Source organism: Neopelma chrysocephalum, unplaced genomic scaffold (genome assembly GCF_003984885.1).
Source record: "Neopelma chrysocephalum unplaced genomic scaffold, ASM398488v2 Primary Assembly neopelma1_97390, whole genome shotgun sequence".
NCBI lineage: Eukaryota > Metazoa > Chordata > Aves > Passeriformes > Pipridae > Neopelma > Neopelma chrysocephalum.
In genome coordinates this window covers 6,291,620-6,307,900 of record NW_020926031.1, presented here as the reverse complement: position 1 = coordinate 6,307,900, position 16,281 = coordinate 6,291,620, and the positions used below count along the sequence as shown (strand labels likewise).

The window sequence follows — 16,281 nt, the reverse complement described above, 5'->3', positions numbered from 1 at the left end:
TCTTGCTGAGTATCCACCTCAAGTAATTTTGCACATTGGGTTTTCACCAGATTTATCTATACCTTATGCAGAGAGAAATAACTAAAAATATGCAAGCAATAAGATGTGAATCCTTCCAGCCATTGTCCATGACTTAGTAACTTGACTCATTTAGATCCTTTTAAAAAAAATTTAGGGTTTATTTCATAATAATACTATTGTCCTGCCAACAGACAGTGCACTTTTATATTACGTTAAAGAGAGACTAGCACTTTGTTATAACAGTTGCTGAACTCCTTCTGAGAAACTCAATTATTATCTCAATAAAAATCATATTAATAAAATTTAAAACCAAATTTATATGTAAAAGGATAATTTTCAAAACTATCTAACTGAAGCTCTTGACCAAATGTCTGCCACTGGTCAGTCCTGAGCTTCTGAACTGAGACGAGGTGAAAGGGCTCATCGGCCTAAAACCTGTCCCTTCTTCCACAAGAGAAAGCTCCATAGGAAAAATCATTGTGGAGTTTTCTGTGATTCAGTTATTTCTGGATTTTTGTGATTCAGCTGCCAAAGAAACATTACCCTTCGCATTTAACAGAGTCCTACAACAAATTAGCAACTACAAATAGACAGTTAGGAAAACTATTGGTTTGGCACACTTGGTGCTAGCCTATGATTTCTGTAACAAAAATTTTAAGTCCTTGGAGCACCATTGACCAGCAAACGTTTGGGTTCAGTATCTTTGTAAATTTTGTTGCTGTTCTGAAGCTCCTGTTAAAGTGGTTGGTGAAAACAGTCCATATGGTGTTTGATGCTTGCAGAAATCACACATGTAGTTAGAGAAGGTTCAATTATCAGCTTTTGCATGGTCTCTATGAACATGAGCTGTTCACTGTTGTCAGTTCTGAGATATCACAACTGGATCATGCCTGATTTGGAGTCTGTCAATTTAGAATACTCATAGAATGAGATGATTCAGCAGCTAATATGCAGGTCACTGTTGAACAACAATTAGATGAGAGGTTTCTCTTTAGTGGTATTTACATTTCGAAATCAGCCTATGTGTTTTTCATCATTCACCTTTTCCTTCCTGTGGAACAAACATTTCTGTGATGAAGCAGCTGCTGTGTAGTCTTTCGTAGACACAGAGAAGGTGGAACCTAAGCTTAACAGGTTCTGTCGGCCGTTCTTCTGAGTTCCACCAGGGATTTCTTCTACAGCACTGACCGACCTTCAACAGAAATGTCACAGTGAGCAATATATATATAGCATGCAATCAAAACAGCACTGACTTGAGGACAAAGAGCTTAAGGTACATTAACTAGGAATATTATGGGGTATTATGAAGTCCAGGGTAATGTCAGGTATAAGTTCTTAAATGTTTCTTTAAAGGAAAAGAAAAATAATTTAACAGGAATAATATTACTGATGCCCTTTGTAAATAAATCTAAACTCTGCAGGTTTTTTTTCCTTTTTTTTTTTTAATTTGGTGAGTCAGATCTAGCTGGTTTAAGTTTGGTGAAGCCAACAGGCAAAGAATTTTAGCCCCATACCCTTCTTGGAATTCTACAGGATTAAGTAAATTTCTCATTTCTTATATTCCCAAAGAAAAAGCTTCAGAAAACCTTATAATTAGTTGTTACATTATTCAGAATTTTCCAGGAATGGTAATTAAATTATTTGAATACTAATCCATTAGAATAAATTAATGTCTTAGGGAACTGAGGGAATTTTCAATTTAATTACTAGGAAGATGTGTGAAATCTCAGATCAGAAAGCTGTCTTTGAACTACAGTTTTAACGGACAAAGTAATGGTGTTTTCCACCTGAGCAGACTCATGTATCCTTAGAATAAACTTAAAATATACTATGTACTCTTGTCAATGGGGAAAGAATGATTATGTGGCTCAGAAGGAAAGGTTTTGTTGAGGTGGATTTTTGTTAATTACATTTTTTAACAAATGCCAAAGTCACATGGAAGCTTTTTCATTATTCCAAAGTTCATCCTTTTCTTTTGCATATTGCAAACTTGCTTCAGGAGACTATTCAAGGAGTTTCAAAAGAATTTTAACAAATGTACTTGAGTAGTTGCTCATCTCCTGCGCCTAGTATCCAGTGTCAGGGAACATGGGAATGGTTCAAAGCTACATTCCGTGGGGTTCAGATATCATATTAAGAAGCATTTCTTTACTTAGTGGCCAAACATTGTCACAGGCTTTCTAGAGAGGTGGTCATTGGCCCATTTTAAAGGCATTTGGACATATGCTTAATAACTCACTTTAACTTCTGGTCAGCCCTGATGTGGTCAGGCAGTTGGACTAGGTGATTATTGCAGGTCTCTTCAACTGAACTATTCTGTTCTATTCTATCATATCCTAGTTTACATTCTTCTGTCTATAAAGATATCTAGATATTTTTGTTTCTATCAATACAACCTCATAAACATCAAAATTTACCTAAGAAATATGCCTAAAAATTACCTGAAGTGACTTTTGTGAGCATAAAAATATTATTAGCTCAAAAACCAAGATTCTTTATTAAGAAAGATTTCTTTTCCTGTGGAAAACACTTTCAGTTATTAGTCCTGTGAGGTGGGAGATGCCAGATTTGACAGCTGTGTCTTCTTTATACATAGCCCAGAGCCCTGCATATACTTACAAGCTTAACATGTAAATATCAGTTGGACTGCCTACAGAACTGAGCATGATGAAAAGCTTTATAGCTAGTAAATCCATCACTAAGTTTTGTATTGGTTGTCCCTCTGCATGGGAAACTGATGTTTTCCAAAGTGGTTATTTCATCTCCATTACTGTTCAGGTACTTGCAATAGGATGGTGACCTTGGTAGAAGTTCAGTTGCAGATGCTTACAATCAAAAGTGGGGCTTACAGTCCTTGAAGTTCTGTGGGAAACAGCTTGCTGGAAATTTGGAGAAGAGAGTTCATCTTTCAGCAGAGGAGGGGAACTTGTCCTTGGCATCATGATTTTATATCAAGGATATCAAGATCATACCCAAATTGTTAATCAGAGGCATGGCTATTGCTCCAAAATACTCGGAAAATAAATCTTCTGTTACTGATATAATTGCCAGGTATAAGATGCATATATAGATGTCTATATACACATATATATGTGTGTGCATAGTTAGACGGGTACACAGAGACTTCTTTTTTCACAAAAGCAGCCACTATCCTGCAACCCGATTGTTATTCTTTCTTGTTGCAGTTTTAGAGGTGTGCTGGGGTATCTCATATCACCCAGATTACCCTGGCTGATTTATCAGGAATTTCAAACTGTCTACTTGGGATACATTTAGCTGGGAATTGATCTAAATGGAGCATTTCCTGTGGGCCTGAATTACTCACCGTTAAAAGAAGAAACTCCTGCTTAACTGGGTCAAGAACTCTATTAAATGGGATGTCTGTAGGGATTACATTGTGCTTAACTATGGGATTCTGGTCTTTGTGGTGCCTAGAGGCTAACAGTACTGACATCTCTTCTTCTTTGGAAACAGCCATGATTATAGCTGCACTGTGCTAACACCCAGTCTAGAAAACTCTTGTTTAGCAGCAGTGGTGTGTCTCTGGCTTTTGAAAAGGAGTTAGTATCAGCTGTACAATTCTCAGTTTTCTTTGTCGGTGTCTACAGGACTACTGTACATGCCATGGCCGAAATGAGGCTAATCCTCATGGCAGAGCAGAGGTCTTTACTGCTTGTGTCCCTGGGTTACCTATAACTCTTCAGTAAAGTAGTAGTGCAGGGCTGGATGCGGCTGATACAAGTGAGAAAAATCAGTCTAAGTACCTAGATGGAAATGCAAAAGGCCACTGAAAATTATGGATCATATGGTCTGCCATAACCACTCCAGAACACATAAGGCCTCTGCTAATGTGATAGCAAGGCAAAACCACATCCAAATTCTGAATACAGAAAAATAAGGACTCTGCCAGAATGCCTTGGCAGGGAAACCGATGACTGTTCATAGCTTTTCAACAGGTTTTCCCTTCATAGAATCATATAATAATTAAAGTTAGAAGAGACCTGCGAGATCATCAAGTCCAACCTTCCACAGTCTTTGTGGAGCTGCTTCCCAGTTGTTTCAGTCACAGAGGGCTATTGCTGCTTGCCCAATTCTGATGGAGGCACAGCCAGGGGCAGCTGTTCTGGGAGGCCCATGGCATCTGGCAGGACACAGTGGTAAAGAGTAAAGGTGGAGATCTTGAATGTGCTTTTTTTATATGGATTGTTCAGGGTCCAAATTTCATTTCACTAGAGCATTTGGATTGTTCCACTTGCAACCAAATTAAGTCTAGGTGCACATTATTTATTTATTCTACATAGTAGAATATGATGTATTATTAAGGTATTTATTCTACATAAATAGTATCTATTATCAAAACAGCCCAGATGGCAATCCAGGCATTTTCTGATAGTGGCATTGCCACACTAGTTGTCTGCTTCACTTGGTTATAAAACAGCTTTCGTCTTGTAGAAATATGACTTGAGATTACCTGTTTATGAAGAGCTTGTAGCTACTTTGTGTCCTTGACCCACTAAGTGTGGGGTCACATGATCTGTGCATCTCTGGAACTCTCCCTGAAATAAATAAAGGAAATTTCACAATCGAAGCAGTTGTAGCAGCACTTAGCATCCAATGTTGGGACAATTAAAACAGGCAAGAAATTTATACTGCCTACTTCCTGTCTTTTAGACTGGCTACTGTCCTCACTTGGACATAAATGGCTATTTAATAAGGTTAAGTGAATACTACCAGCAGTATTCCCAGTTCCCTAGTTATTGTTACTTCCTCTTCATAATCCTTCATGTGAATGTAATTTAGAAAATAGCTGCATAGGTACAATGGCTGTAGTTTCCATCTGTATGGGGGTAATTTGTGAAACAACTTCTTCTCCTCCTCAGAAACTATGTCCTATTTAAAATTGGGTGGAAAAAGCCATGACATTTCTCTGGATTAATCGAAGTAGGGTATAAAATCACTGAAATGGAAATATTTGTAAATATTCCACCGGTTATTTGGTACATTAAACATATTGTGAATGTTTTTACATCATAAAAATATGGTGGGAGTGTAGGATGGTTTGTGAGTTCTTAGCAAATGAGATTTGTACTGTTTTTCACCTTCAGTAGTCTCTGCTGCTACAGAAAGGATAGGTGTTGCATTGTTCAAATACATGAAAGCTGAAATTTAGAGGCAGAACCAAAAAGGGTATGCAAGTGGTAGCTCTATTAATGATTTTTGTAGCAGCAAAGATGTTTTAAATCATGCTCTCATGCACACAGTGTGGCTATTGGGGATGGTCCTGTGCAGGGTTGGCCTCAATGATTCTTTTGGGTCCCTTCCAACTCAGCATATTCTGTGATTCTGTGATTTAGGGAAGGAGGGAGAGGTTAAATTTTACTTCACTTAGATAATTTAATTGGTCTTATTTGAGGAATTACATATTAAACTATAACACAGGCAGAAAGACAGCGTGATAAGATGAGCTATGTGGAAGCAATCATTTAGGTCAGCTTTTTCTCCGGATAAAACATCCATGCACTACACCCTGAGACCTCACTTTGAATTCCAAATGAAAACGTGACATTGAATTCTAGTATACCAACCAACCAAGTAGAGTTTTACAAACTAGAAAATCTACAGTCATGTTCCTAAAATAAGCACAAACATTTGTTAGTTTTTTCCAAGCTGCAGATGGTAGTGACAAAATGTGAGATTTGAGATAAACTAGTTACCAAAGTTAAGATTCATTCCCGTGTTCTAAAATGACACGCTTTTTAATGAGAAAACCTTGCAAAATTCTCTGCTTACACTGTGCTTTTCACATAATTGTACAAAAATACTTTGACAAGGACATAAAATTCCCCTTAGTTTTTCTGTATCAGCTGTTATGGCAGTGGGACAACTTGGCTAGTTTCAGTGGCCAGACTGCCATGCTTTGATCACAGATTTAACACATTCCTGATGTTAAATTAACATGTGGCCCTCAAAGTAGTCAATCCTGTAGATTATTATTTGATTATATCTTTAAAAGTACAGTCTTGATAGAGGTACTGGTCTCCCTTGATAATGGTGCTCTACTAAATGGTAGCAGTTCTTTTCAGAGAAGAATGCATTTTTTTAATATATTATCTCATGAAAGAACGTCTGTGGTAAACAAGTTCTCACATTCCATGTCAACTCGTATTTTTAGAGTCCTGCATTACAAAATCCTGAGTATGAACAGCTACCAGTGTTTCAGTGGAGACTGAGACATACACAAAGTCACTGGAATGAGCCTTTGTCCAGTTTATGACCAAATCTTTTTTTTGAAAGGGCTTACAAAACACTAAGTTTACCTTCACTGTGTGCAATTAAGTATGTGACTGACACATATGAGTCACACACAGAGAAGCTGCAGTCTCAAGTTTTTATTGCTGCTGATATTGACTGCAATTCTGGAGCTTCAGAAAAGTATCTTTCAGGAGGAGAGCATTAACAGCAGCTTACAACTAACCTCGCTTTCCTCATTTTTGGAGCAACAGCAACTCTTTGCTCTTGGGAAGTATGAACATCTTGTTTAGGTGATCCTAGCTCAGATTCCAATTAATACATAAAGATAAACATGCACAGCAGTGCTCCCCTTCCTGCTAAATTCCCTTCTTTGCTTCATAGCATCCCCCTACACTGTGATTTACGTGGCTTGGGAAGGAACTTGAATGATGTCTAACACAGTGTCTTCACTGAATGAATTCTCTCCTAAACAGTTTCTTTCATGCTGTTCTTGCCACAAAAGGATTGAAAGTGAAGATAAAATTCCAACTCTTATATCTCCAAAGTAAATCAGAAGAACAACCTGGCATTTAGTACAACAAAAACAACACGCTGAGCGGGAAATATAAAATGGTTCTAGGACAAAAATGAAAAGAAAACAAAGTGTTTTTTGTTTTTTCCCTCAGATTTCAGAATCAGTCCCTTTGTTTTTTAAAGGGTTTGAAGAAACATTAATCTCCACCCTCCAAGACTTAGGTATTATAGATTCGACTGATTTCAGTGCTGCCATCTTGGCATTGCCCATCATATGCATTTGTGGGGTAGCTCCACCATTTCTCCTCTGTATCAAGACCCCATGTGCTATAAACATACTCTCAGACTTTGTGATCTGCTGAACAGCTTCACCTTGAAAAAGAGGCATAAAGCAAGAAAAATATGATGATGCTGGATGGTAACCAGGGAATATATAGCTTTACATAAGGACACAAGTGAAAAAGAACCTAATCTAAGTATCTTTCTTCTCTACGACTTAGCACAAATATACCTCCCAAGTTATATAACCACAAGTTGCATGGGAGTACCTATCACCTGGTATACCTATACGTGGATAGTCCCACATATACAAACAAAGGACAAAAAAGATCAATACATAATTCATAAACATAATCTTTCATAAAAATCTTACCCCTCCTGTGTCCTCGGTTAGACAGTATCAAAGATGCACTTTCAGAAATACTATTAGAGTCACTATAGTCTGCAGAGAGTTGTCTGTAATCTTCTGTTGACTGACTATAATTCATTAATCTGGACCCTTTATCTGGAAACAGAAAAGGAATATGGTGAATCACATACTTCAGTTATAAATCATTGTATTTGCATGATAATGTAAATAACATTTGGCTTAACTAATTTTTATATAGTCCACATCTGTCTGTCTGTCTGTCTTCTAACACTGACTACAGTTCCTTAAGGACTGGGGAAAGCTTGGTGACTTCTATTACTTTCATAATCTTATTCTGACCAAAAATAGTTTTCATAGTTCTCCTCAACCATTCCAAATAAAACAAATCTAATACATTAATTCTAGTCTACATGTTTAACTGAAAGGTTACAAAGTGCAGATAACCTGCAAAGTTCTCATTACTTATACTATGAGGCCCAAAACCTTCTGCTATAAAGCATTCTTTCTGTGTGCAGGATGGACAATGCCTAGACACAATCCCCTACCAGTCAGATGCAGAAATTCCATTAAGGGGTCATCCTAAGTCATAAGGAAGTACATATTTCTCTTGCATACTGACTTTACTTTGGTTGCATTGTCTCTTATCCTTTTACAGAATCTCTGAGGGTGATAATTTTTAATTAAAAAAAAAAAAAGGAAAGAAATGGAAGGCTGCCTTGTAAAGTCTGGCTCACACGTTTTCAATGTAATCAACATCCTAATTCATTGAAGTCCTTCAGCAAGTGTAAGCCAAGTGACCTAAATTCCTGGAAAACACAGAGATCACATCAGATACGTAATCACTAGAATGAGTGTAAGGAAAATGGCAGGAATTTGGGGCTAATAGGGGGAGCAGCAGACTTTCCACCAGCTTATGCAAGTGTGAAACTGTAAGCTCAGTTTCTGAGTAAGTGAGCCAATATGTTTTGAGAGGTGGTTTGTCTGTATGTTTTGAAAATAATCTCCTTTTCTTATAATACCTAATAGAAATGTTCCACATGTATTTAAGCATGTGCTTGATTTCTAACTGATTTAATGGAACATATGTGTGATTTGCTGAATAGGAATTGGAGTGCTCATATGCCTAATGTTGAGCATATCCAGAAAAAGCCTGCATAGCTTGGACCAACATTTCCCTTGCTCCAGAGTCACAGATCTCTGCTGAAGTGAACAGTACAATATAGAGATGAGAAAAAAGGTAGAGTTAGATAATTACTCTGAGAGGTAATAAAATCTTGATCTTAGTCAAATGAAATACAAAGTTGGTATATACTGCTTTATTTATATAGTGACCAGGATTTGGCCTTGTGTCTTGAAATCAATCCAGCAATTCATGTGTGAATTTATAAAACATCTTTTGAATAGAAAAATTAAATCAAAAAGAAACCACAAATCTTTGCATGAATAATCAAATAGGAAGGATGAATATATATTCCTTAATGGCAACAGGATAACCTCACAGAATCCAACCTTCAAAAATACACTGGAGTATACAAAACACAAAAACAGTTTTGAAAGTAGAGGTGTTTTATATGCACAGGTTTTAAGCAAAGAGTTTTGAGAGTCGAATCTGTGCAAGCTGATTTGTTATCATTGCTTTGCAGCCCTGAGAGTACTGTCCTTTGTGGAACAAGGAAAAGAAACCTCACTGACTTGCCTCAGAGTCTTTCCATCATGAAGTAATTTATATGTAAAGCAATAACTATCCTATCCAACACTACATGTAATCACTACAGCATGAAATTAAACAATTCATCTAGCTTGGGAAAGACTCAGAAAAGGCTGGCTGTATCCTTATTAGACAGTTCAGCTTACAAATCTTTCTTTACCTTGGTGAAAATTCATCTGGGAGGACAGTGGTGAGGTGTCCGGTATTTTCTCATGCAGCCTTTTCCTTATCACATGACTCCTGTTCAGCTGGGAGGCTGTGCTGTCTTCGGTGACCACCTGCTCTATCTAGAAGACAGGAATCTTGCGAGTCAATGTCATTTGATATGTGGACTTTAGACTCTCATACTGAAGTGATCCTTGCCCTCTGGCTGTCAGAGGCTGCTGATTTGCTTTGTATAAACAACTTCATCTTCTCAGATTAACACAAAGCTGGGCTGAGTATTGTTGGCTCCATGCTCTCATGCTAGCTGAGTTTAAGAGGGGACACCCTCTGTAACAGTAGTAAATAGAGTAGTAAAGAGTGCAAGTGGAAAAGTCATCTCAGAATGTTAATGACTAATGGTTGAAAACAGAAAAAAAATTATGGTGTGTTTTCTTCCATTGTCTTGCAGCTTGTCAATAAAAATGTTTTTTGATATTTCAAATTTTGAAAAAGACCCAGGTGCTCACATATTAAAGACCTCATGTGGTCAGGCTTGATTGCACGGCAAATGTTCAGTTCCACTCAAGGACAATGAATTAATTTCTCAATATGATGTAAATGTGATTTCTTTGAATTTCACAAAGTCTGAAATCAGAGTGGCAATGGAGAAATCTTTTGTCTACAGTCCATTCCTTTGGCCAATATGAAGTCCCTGTAAAGGTTATGATTGCTTCAGTATTAACCAAAGAAATTAAGATACTGTAAGTGCAAAAGCTGGATTTGTTCCACTTCCCAGGAGCGTACAAGTGATGTCTGAGACAGCTTCATTGCTTCATTTGCTTGTACACATGCCCACTCAATTTCCTGCTTAGAAGTTTTGAAACAAATCTCACTTCCTTAATCCATACAAACATTAATTTCAGCCAATTGTTTACCTATATCCCATGTTGCTGTCACCTCTCTCACCAGAGAAATGGAGATGATTAGAGTATGAGAGTAGTACCTACCTCACTGACACTTCCCAGTGCAAACTGGACCATTTTCTTTACATAGGCATTCGCCGGTAAGGAAGCAGATTCCTTCTGATGTGCCTCACATGCTTCCAGAATTGATTCAGGAGAAAGTCTTTTATGTGGCAGATCTTCACAAAGTGTTAGCAGGAGTGTGTGTAGTTGGTCACTCAGCTGGAGGGACTGAGCCAAAATAGAAGTAGTGTTAAATAACATCTCCCAGGGGATTGAAATCCTGTGTAAACTGGGACCAGGAATTTCTGTAAGCCTTTCACCCTGAGTGAGAAATAGGCACTGAATTCCTTTAGTCTTTGGGAACATTCCAGACAAGCAGCCAAACAGCACTAAATGAAGCCTCTAATGGGATCCAGGATAGCCTTGGAGGGAATTGGCATCTCTAAGAAGTCATCAGCCCAATTAGGCGCTTCTTGGTGACAGACAACAGTTCAGTTTGCTCCAGAGCTTTGCTAATTAGACTGTGAATCAAAGATCCTTGCAAGTAAGATATGTGGTAGCATTAGCTTCAAAAAGGTGAGGACTTATACCCGCCAAAACTGTTGCCATAGAGACCAGATACTTAAATTTTAGGGCCATTTAACTTATAAAGCCTTTTCTCTTAGAACATGTATACACATGACAGGGAGGTTAAATCTACTAAAAGCTTGTGCTTTTCAAATCAAGAACAAGCACCCAAAAGCATCAATATATAAATGAAGCAAAATGTGTGCTACAAGTCTTAGAAAGGATTCCCAGTAAGCAAGAAATTCATAATTTCAGCTAGTAGAGATACTGGTAGAATTTGCTCAGAAATAAAGACAATTACTTAGCTTTAATCCTGCATCCTATTTTTGAAAAAGCACATAAATGTGCACAGCACTTCAATCATGCCAATGTGATATTTTTCTTTTAGCCCTTCCTATCTTGGAATAATAGAATCATAGAATAATTTAGGTTGGAAAATACCTTTAATATTGAATCAATCATAAACCCAGCACTGGCAAATCGACCACTAAATCATGTCCCCAAGTGCCACATCTACACATCTTTTAGATACATTCAGGGATGGTGACTCAACAACTTCCCTGGGTAGCTTGTTCCTTATTGTCTTGGAATAAACATTCTTCACTCTTGAAATTGAGGTATAATTCATCTTAATGAGAACAATTCTGGTTTTTGAAGAAAAAGGAAAAAAAAAAGGAAAGTAAAGATGAGGTCCAACTAAATTTCCTGATTTGGGTGAATTGGTATTTTTGGTGCAGACTGAATCTTGACATAAGCTTTCCAATTCTTTCTAGTGATCCAAAACATTAAGCCCCTCTTACCAAGACCTCAGATTATCCCTGTCGATCTTTAAACCTACCAGAATAAAAGAAAACAACAGTTTGTGTTACTGGCCTGGTTTGGAGGAACCTGGTAATCTGCTGACCAATAGAGGGTCATTCCTAAGGAATACACCAACATCTGTCAAAACAGGAAAGAAAACCCTGTGTGAAGTCAATATTAAGTACAGAAAAGCCTCATACTAGAGATACCATCTTTTTGTGGCTTTGGTCACAAAATGGTGTAAGTCAAACAGATAATTTGTTTTTTAAAATTAGACTAAACTTATCTGAAAGTACAATAGTTACTCTTGTAGCATGCAGTTAGTAATGTCCAGCCTGAGGGATTGAGCCGAGTTGCCCTCTATTCAAAAATGTCTTAAGTAGGGAAAGACATTTGAACTCCTTTCTTAATTTTGAAGTTCTCCCACTGCCAATTAAAGCTCTCCCCTACCTGTGGGACTGACTAGTAGTCACATCCAGGAAAAGAATTACTGGACTAAGGGCTGCCTATTCCACGGCGTCATGTTTTTGCCTGGTCTCTAAATGATCAGTTATGTGGGAATCTGAAAATACTTTGTTCTGCCTGAGGGAAGTATGCACTGATGTGGTCTGAGTGGTATTTAAGACTTTTAGGTACCTGAGTGTTGTATCTTACTGTCTTGCCAGAGAGAAGAAAAATAAATTGTCCACAAAGCTGAATATATTTCTGACCTCCTGGAAGTGCTTCAACTCTCTGATTGTATGGATACTGCAGTCCTGCTGCTTCTGGGATTGCAATTACCATATCTGGTGAAACAGTATTCATAGAAATATTCTTCCTTTCTGTGGGCCTTTGCAAATAATACGTTTCTGCAGATCTTGAGGACTGATGTTCAAAATTGATTTTGATGTTGACATGCATGCAAATGCAATGGCAAGACACATGTAAATCTTTCTAACTGTAGTCTAATTTGATTAGTCATATTAGAAATTGAGTAGGGCAGCAGGTACCTGGTATGCTGCATTGAAACTCACAAGCTTGTCTTCAAGAGGTACTGTCAAGATTTACTTTGTAATATACCTCACCTTTGTTAGTCCAAAGCGCTGGTTTTTACTTTGTCTGTGGAGCAGTTCTGGTGGACTGAAAGGCAGAGCTTCTGTCTGAGATGCATTGTTTTGGAAGGACAAATTTCCTTCAGCAGACAGTAGTACTGACCATGGGCAAATCACACAGATGGCAGGGTCTGAAAAATATTGAGGTAGGTAAGGGAGACCTTAGTGTTGAATTCACTGCACTAAGAAAATCATATTTCTGGCATCTCACCTGTATAGCCAAACTAATCACTGATGTTTCCTGAAGATGTACCCAGAATGCCTTGCCTGACTTCCCAGCCTGACCTCAGACTTGCCTTGTCACTGTGGCCTTGCCTGCTGATCACTGGGCTGTCTGACCCTGGTTGTCCACACCACACCTGATCCTGACTCAGTTTCCCAGCTTGACCTCTGACCTGCCTTGTTACTACAAACTTGTGTGGTGGTTGGATTCTCAGTTATCAACCCCAGACCTACTCTGATCACCTTCTTTGGATACTGTGGGATAGAGCCCTGGATGGCACAGCCCCTGCTGACACCCTTGTGGGTCCTTGAGTCTGAACTCCTTCCTAAGAAATATCTTGCCCTCTCTCTTCCTTGAAAAAATCTGTCTGAAGGTGTCTCAGAAATGGACTGGATTCTACTTGCAAATGTCTGAATACTCTTAAAAAATATCACTGCAGAGATCCACTGAGGTTGGTCCCAGTGGTGTGAAGCAGGAATGGCAGCATGAGGATGTGTAGTCTGCTGTAAACACTGAACTTGTATACATGCAGTAAATGAATTTGACCAAAGACATCCAAGTGATTTAATTAAAATACTCATTAAAAAACAATGATAAACAACATCTAAGATCAATATGTTTACTCTAGAAAGAGGAAAAGCTGCATTAACTATGGCAATATTTAGTCACTGTGTTTCAGGAAATATAGATAATTTAAAAATAAAAGGTTGGCTGTTAAACCACTCTTCAGTCTAGAATGTGAGAAGAGAGACCATTCAGATCTTTGTTGGGGAAGTACTCAGAAATGTGCCCTAGATGCTTTGGTATTTTAGCATTTAAAAATTGTGTATTAAAAAAGGTCTACTTAGTTCTTATGCATGGTGACCTTAACATCAGGAAAATGGATAGTAAAAATAGGTAAAATGTTAAGCTGGGAACACATACACACCTAGGAGATTTGTATAGCCAGAGGACCCAAAGATTTAAGACTTAGGGACTGGTATTTGCAACAATTGAAGCATTTCTTTATTTAGAAAATTAAAAGTCTTAAAATCATCAGCTAGCCTTCTCTTTTGCTCCTTCCCCATTTTCTGTAGTAAAAGTATGCAAGTACACGTAGCAGATGCTAGGAAGCTTGTCTGTTTTAGAAACAGACAGTCAGCTTGTACTTCAGCCTCCATGAAGAACACCTGGCCTTCTGTCATGTTGGCCAGCCAATGTCTGAGCATTCCTGCCTAACCCATCAGTACCCAAGCACATTGGAAATATTGCTATTAGCAAGTGGTGTTTACCATCACAAGGTCTAGCAGGATTTATTACATCAAGCACAGTGCAGCAAACGTGGCAGTATTAGCCCTGAGAAGAAGCTGATTCCAAAAGCAATATAGTTGTAATTAAGTGATGTGGAGCCAGAGATATGCCTTAGTCAACTGGGATGATGCTATGCAGAGGCAGGCAACCTTCCCTGCCCTCCAAGAAACTGGAGGACTGGGCATTCAGCTTCAAAATGTCTCCAGCTTGGCATCACTTCTGGACTTCAGCTCTCTAAAAACAGCAGCACTAAAAGACTCAATTTCTGGGGAGGTGTGCCGGGGGGGCAGATCTGTGGAGGATCTGGGGGTGGATACTTCTCGGATCAGACCATAAACTGTGGAATCCCTAGACACGAGTGCATGCCTTTGTATTCCTTGCACCAGAAGGTCTTTAATGAAGACCTGCTCTGTATCTTATCTATACTAAATTTGCCTGGTGAGGTTTTTTTCTCCCCTATCTTTAGGCTACATTATTAGCAACATGCTGTCATTGCTGTTAGTGCTTTTTTAAAAACAAACAAACAAACAAGCAAACAAACAAATGCAAAAGAAGTAAAATAACTCAATATTTAATTTCTAATGGTAAGAACTTCCAATGGTAAAAAGATACTTTTCACCTCACCTTTGTGAAGATCCTCCAGAAGCTGTATTGTGGACAGGTACAGAAGTGCCCATATTTCTTCTTCCTCCAAAGGGCTTCCTTTTGCCCACAGGACCTCGGCCAATGTTACACAGGAACTGCTCATGCCTGCTGCAGTAAATACCAGATTTTGGACACACTAAAATAGACTGAATTGCTCAAGACACACCATACTGATTATAACTTTATCCTTCTCTCACAGGAAGAAATATATTGTGAAACACCCTGCTTTTTTGTTCGGAAAAGGTAGATATTGCTGATCCCTGTCTTAATCTGAGTAAGAGTAAATAAAAGAGACTGGACTAAGTGACTTCCTGTAATCTTTTTGAGCCCTTTTATTCATCATTTGAAACCAAACACAAGATTCTGTGGAGTAAATAGCTTTTACTCAAGAGATCCTTCATGAATATGTGCTGTCCAGACTTTGTGAGTGGTTGTTTGAATGGCAGGGGATTGATTTTGCTGCTTAATTGGATGCTCTTTTCTGTAAAAACATGACAGTTAATCTAGGAAAAAAAGGATGGCAAAGCAAAAGATGCACTGTAACATGAAAGGTTTATAAACAGTCCAACAGAACAATTTAGTTTCATTCATTGCTCAGCAGATTGATCAGTAAAAGCTTGTAGACTCTTACTGAATTCACTGATGATACATTTTCTTGCTCAGATATCTGAGACTCAATACTTGCAGTTCATCCATTCCAATATACATACAAACTTGCTTTGTTTCACTAAACCAAATTAAAGGATGGTTCTCTCTTTGAGCTGGTGAATAGCAATTTAGTGGCTCCCAGCACACTGTCCTATCTGATAGGTACATAAGACCTGGTGTATTGAAAAAGAATGTGGGTCCACACACTCTCCCTGTTTTGTCTCAGTTGCAACACAGCATCAGATCATTTAGACAAAGGGATTCTGTAATGAATCATATTTTCATGTGTTACCTACTGGAAAAGTATTTTCCTAACCCCAGCCAACTAGAAACTGACTTGTGACTTGAAGTATCAAGGCTGCTTTTCCTTCAAATGTTTTTTCATGCTAAATATTGTTAAAGAAGGTTTTGTTCTTCATCAACGGGTCTGATCTTTCCATTTAACCAGTTTTACATTTTTATAAATTACTAATTTAGGCAGAGCTGCTCTAGGTCTGCACAAGCTTCAAATTTCAAAAAAAACTTTTAACAGCTTTTGCTGTTACTCTCCTGTAACAGTGAGCTCCACAGGTTCCTTTTATGCTGTGTTAATAGGGACATAATGAGAAAAGTTAGAAGTGATCCACTTATTTGAGGTTTTGACAATGTCTGTAGACCAGCAAGTGAGGACACTATATCCTGGGATGCTATTGTCTCATACAAGATTATAAACACCACTGTAAATTGAGTTCACTTACAGCCTGAAAACTCATCTTCCCTCCTAA

The 16,281-nt window shown here is 38.1% G+C and overlaps 2 protein-coding genes across 2 annotated transcripts in view; one reads left to right on the top strand and one right to left on the bottom strand.

The window, feature by feature from the left end:
• The window catches only part of MAPK8 (mitogen-activated protein kinase 8), a 137,691-nt gene that overhangs the window by 57,558 nt on the left and 63,852 nt on the right, over positions 1 to 16,281 (top strand). The gene's annotated exons all lie outside the window — the stretch shown is intronic.
• Positions 1 to 16,281, bottom strand: part of FRMPD2 (FERM and PDZ domain containing 2) — a 74,323-nt gene that overhangs the window by 49,790 nt on the left and 8,252 nt on the right. The window contains exons 2-9 of the mRNA XM_027672262.1: positions 14,849 to 14,977; positions 12,685 to 12,842; positions 11,693 to 11,758; positions 10,295 to 10,480; positions 9,304 to 9,430; positions 7,439 to 7,570; positions 4,493 to 4,577; positions 1,063 to 1,213 (exon numbers count right to left, since the gene is read on the bottom strand). Coding sequence (XP_027528063.1) covers positions 1,063 to 1,213; positions 4,493 to 4,577; positions 7,439 to 7,570; positions 9,304 to 9,430; positions 10,295 to 10,480; positions 11,693 to 11,758; positions 12,685 to 12,842; positions 14,849 to 14,972 — 1,029 coding nt within the window. The 5' untranslated portion in view covers positions 14,973 to 14,977. The remainder of the gene's footprint in view (positions 1 to 1,062; positions 1,214 to 4,492; positions 4,578 to 7,438; positions 7,571 to 9,303; positions 9,431 to 10,294; positions 10,481 to 11,692; positions 11,759 to 12,684; positions 12,843 to 14,848; positions 14,978 to 16,281) is intronic.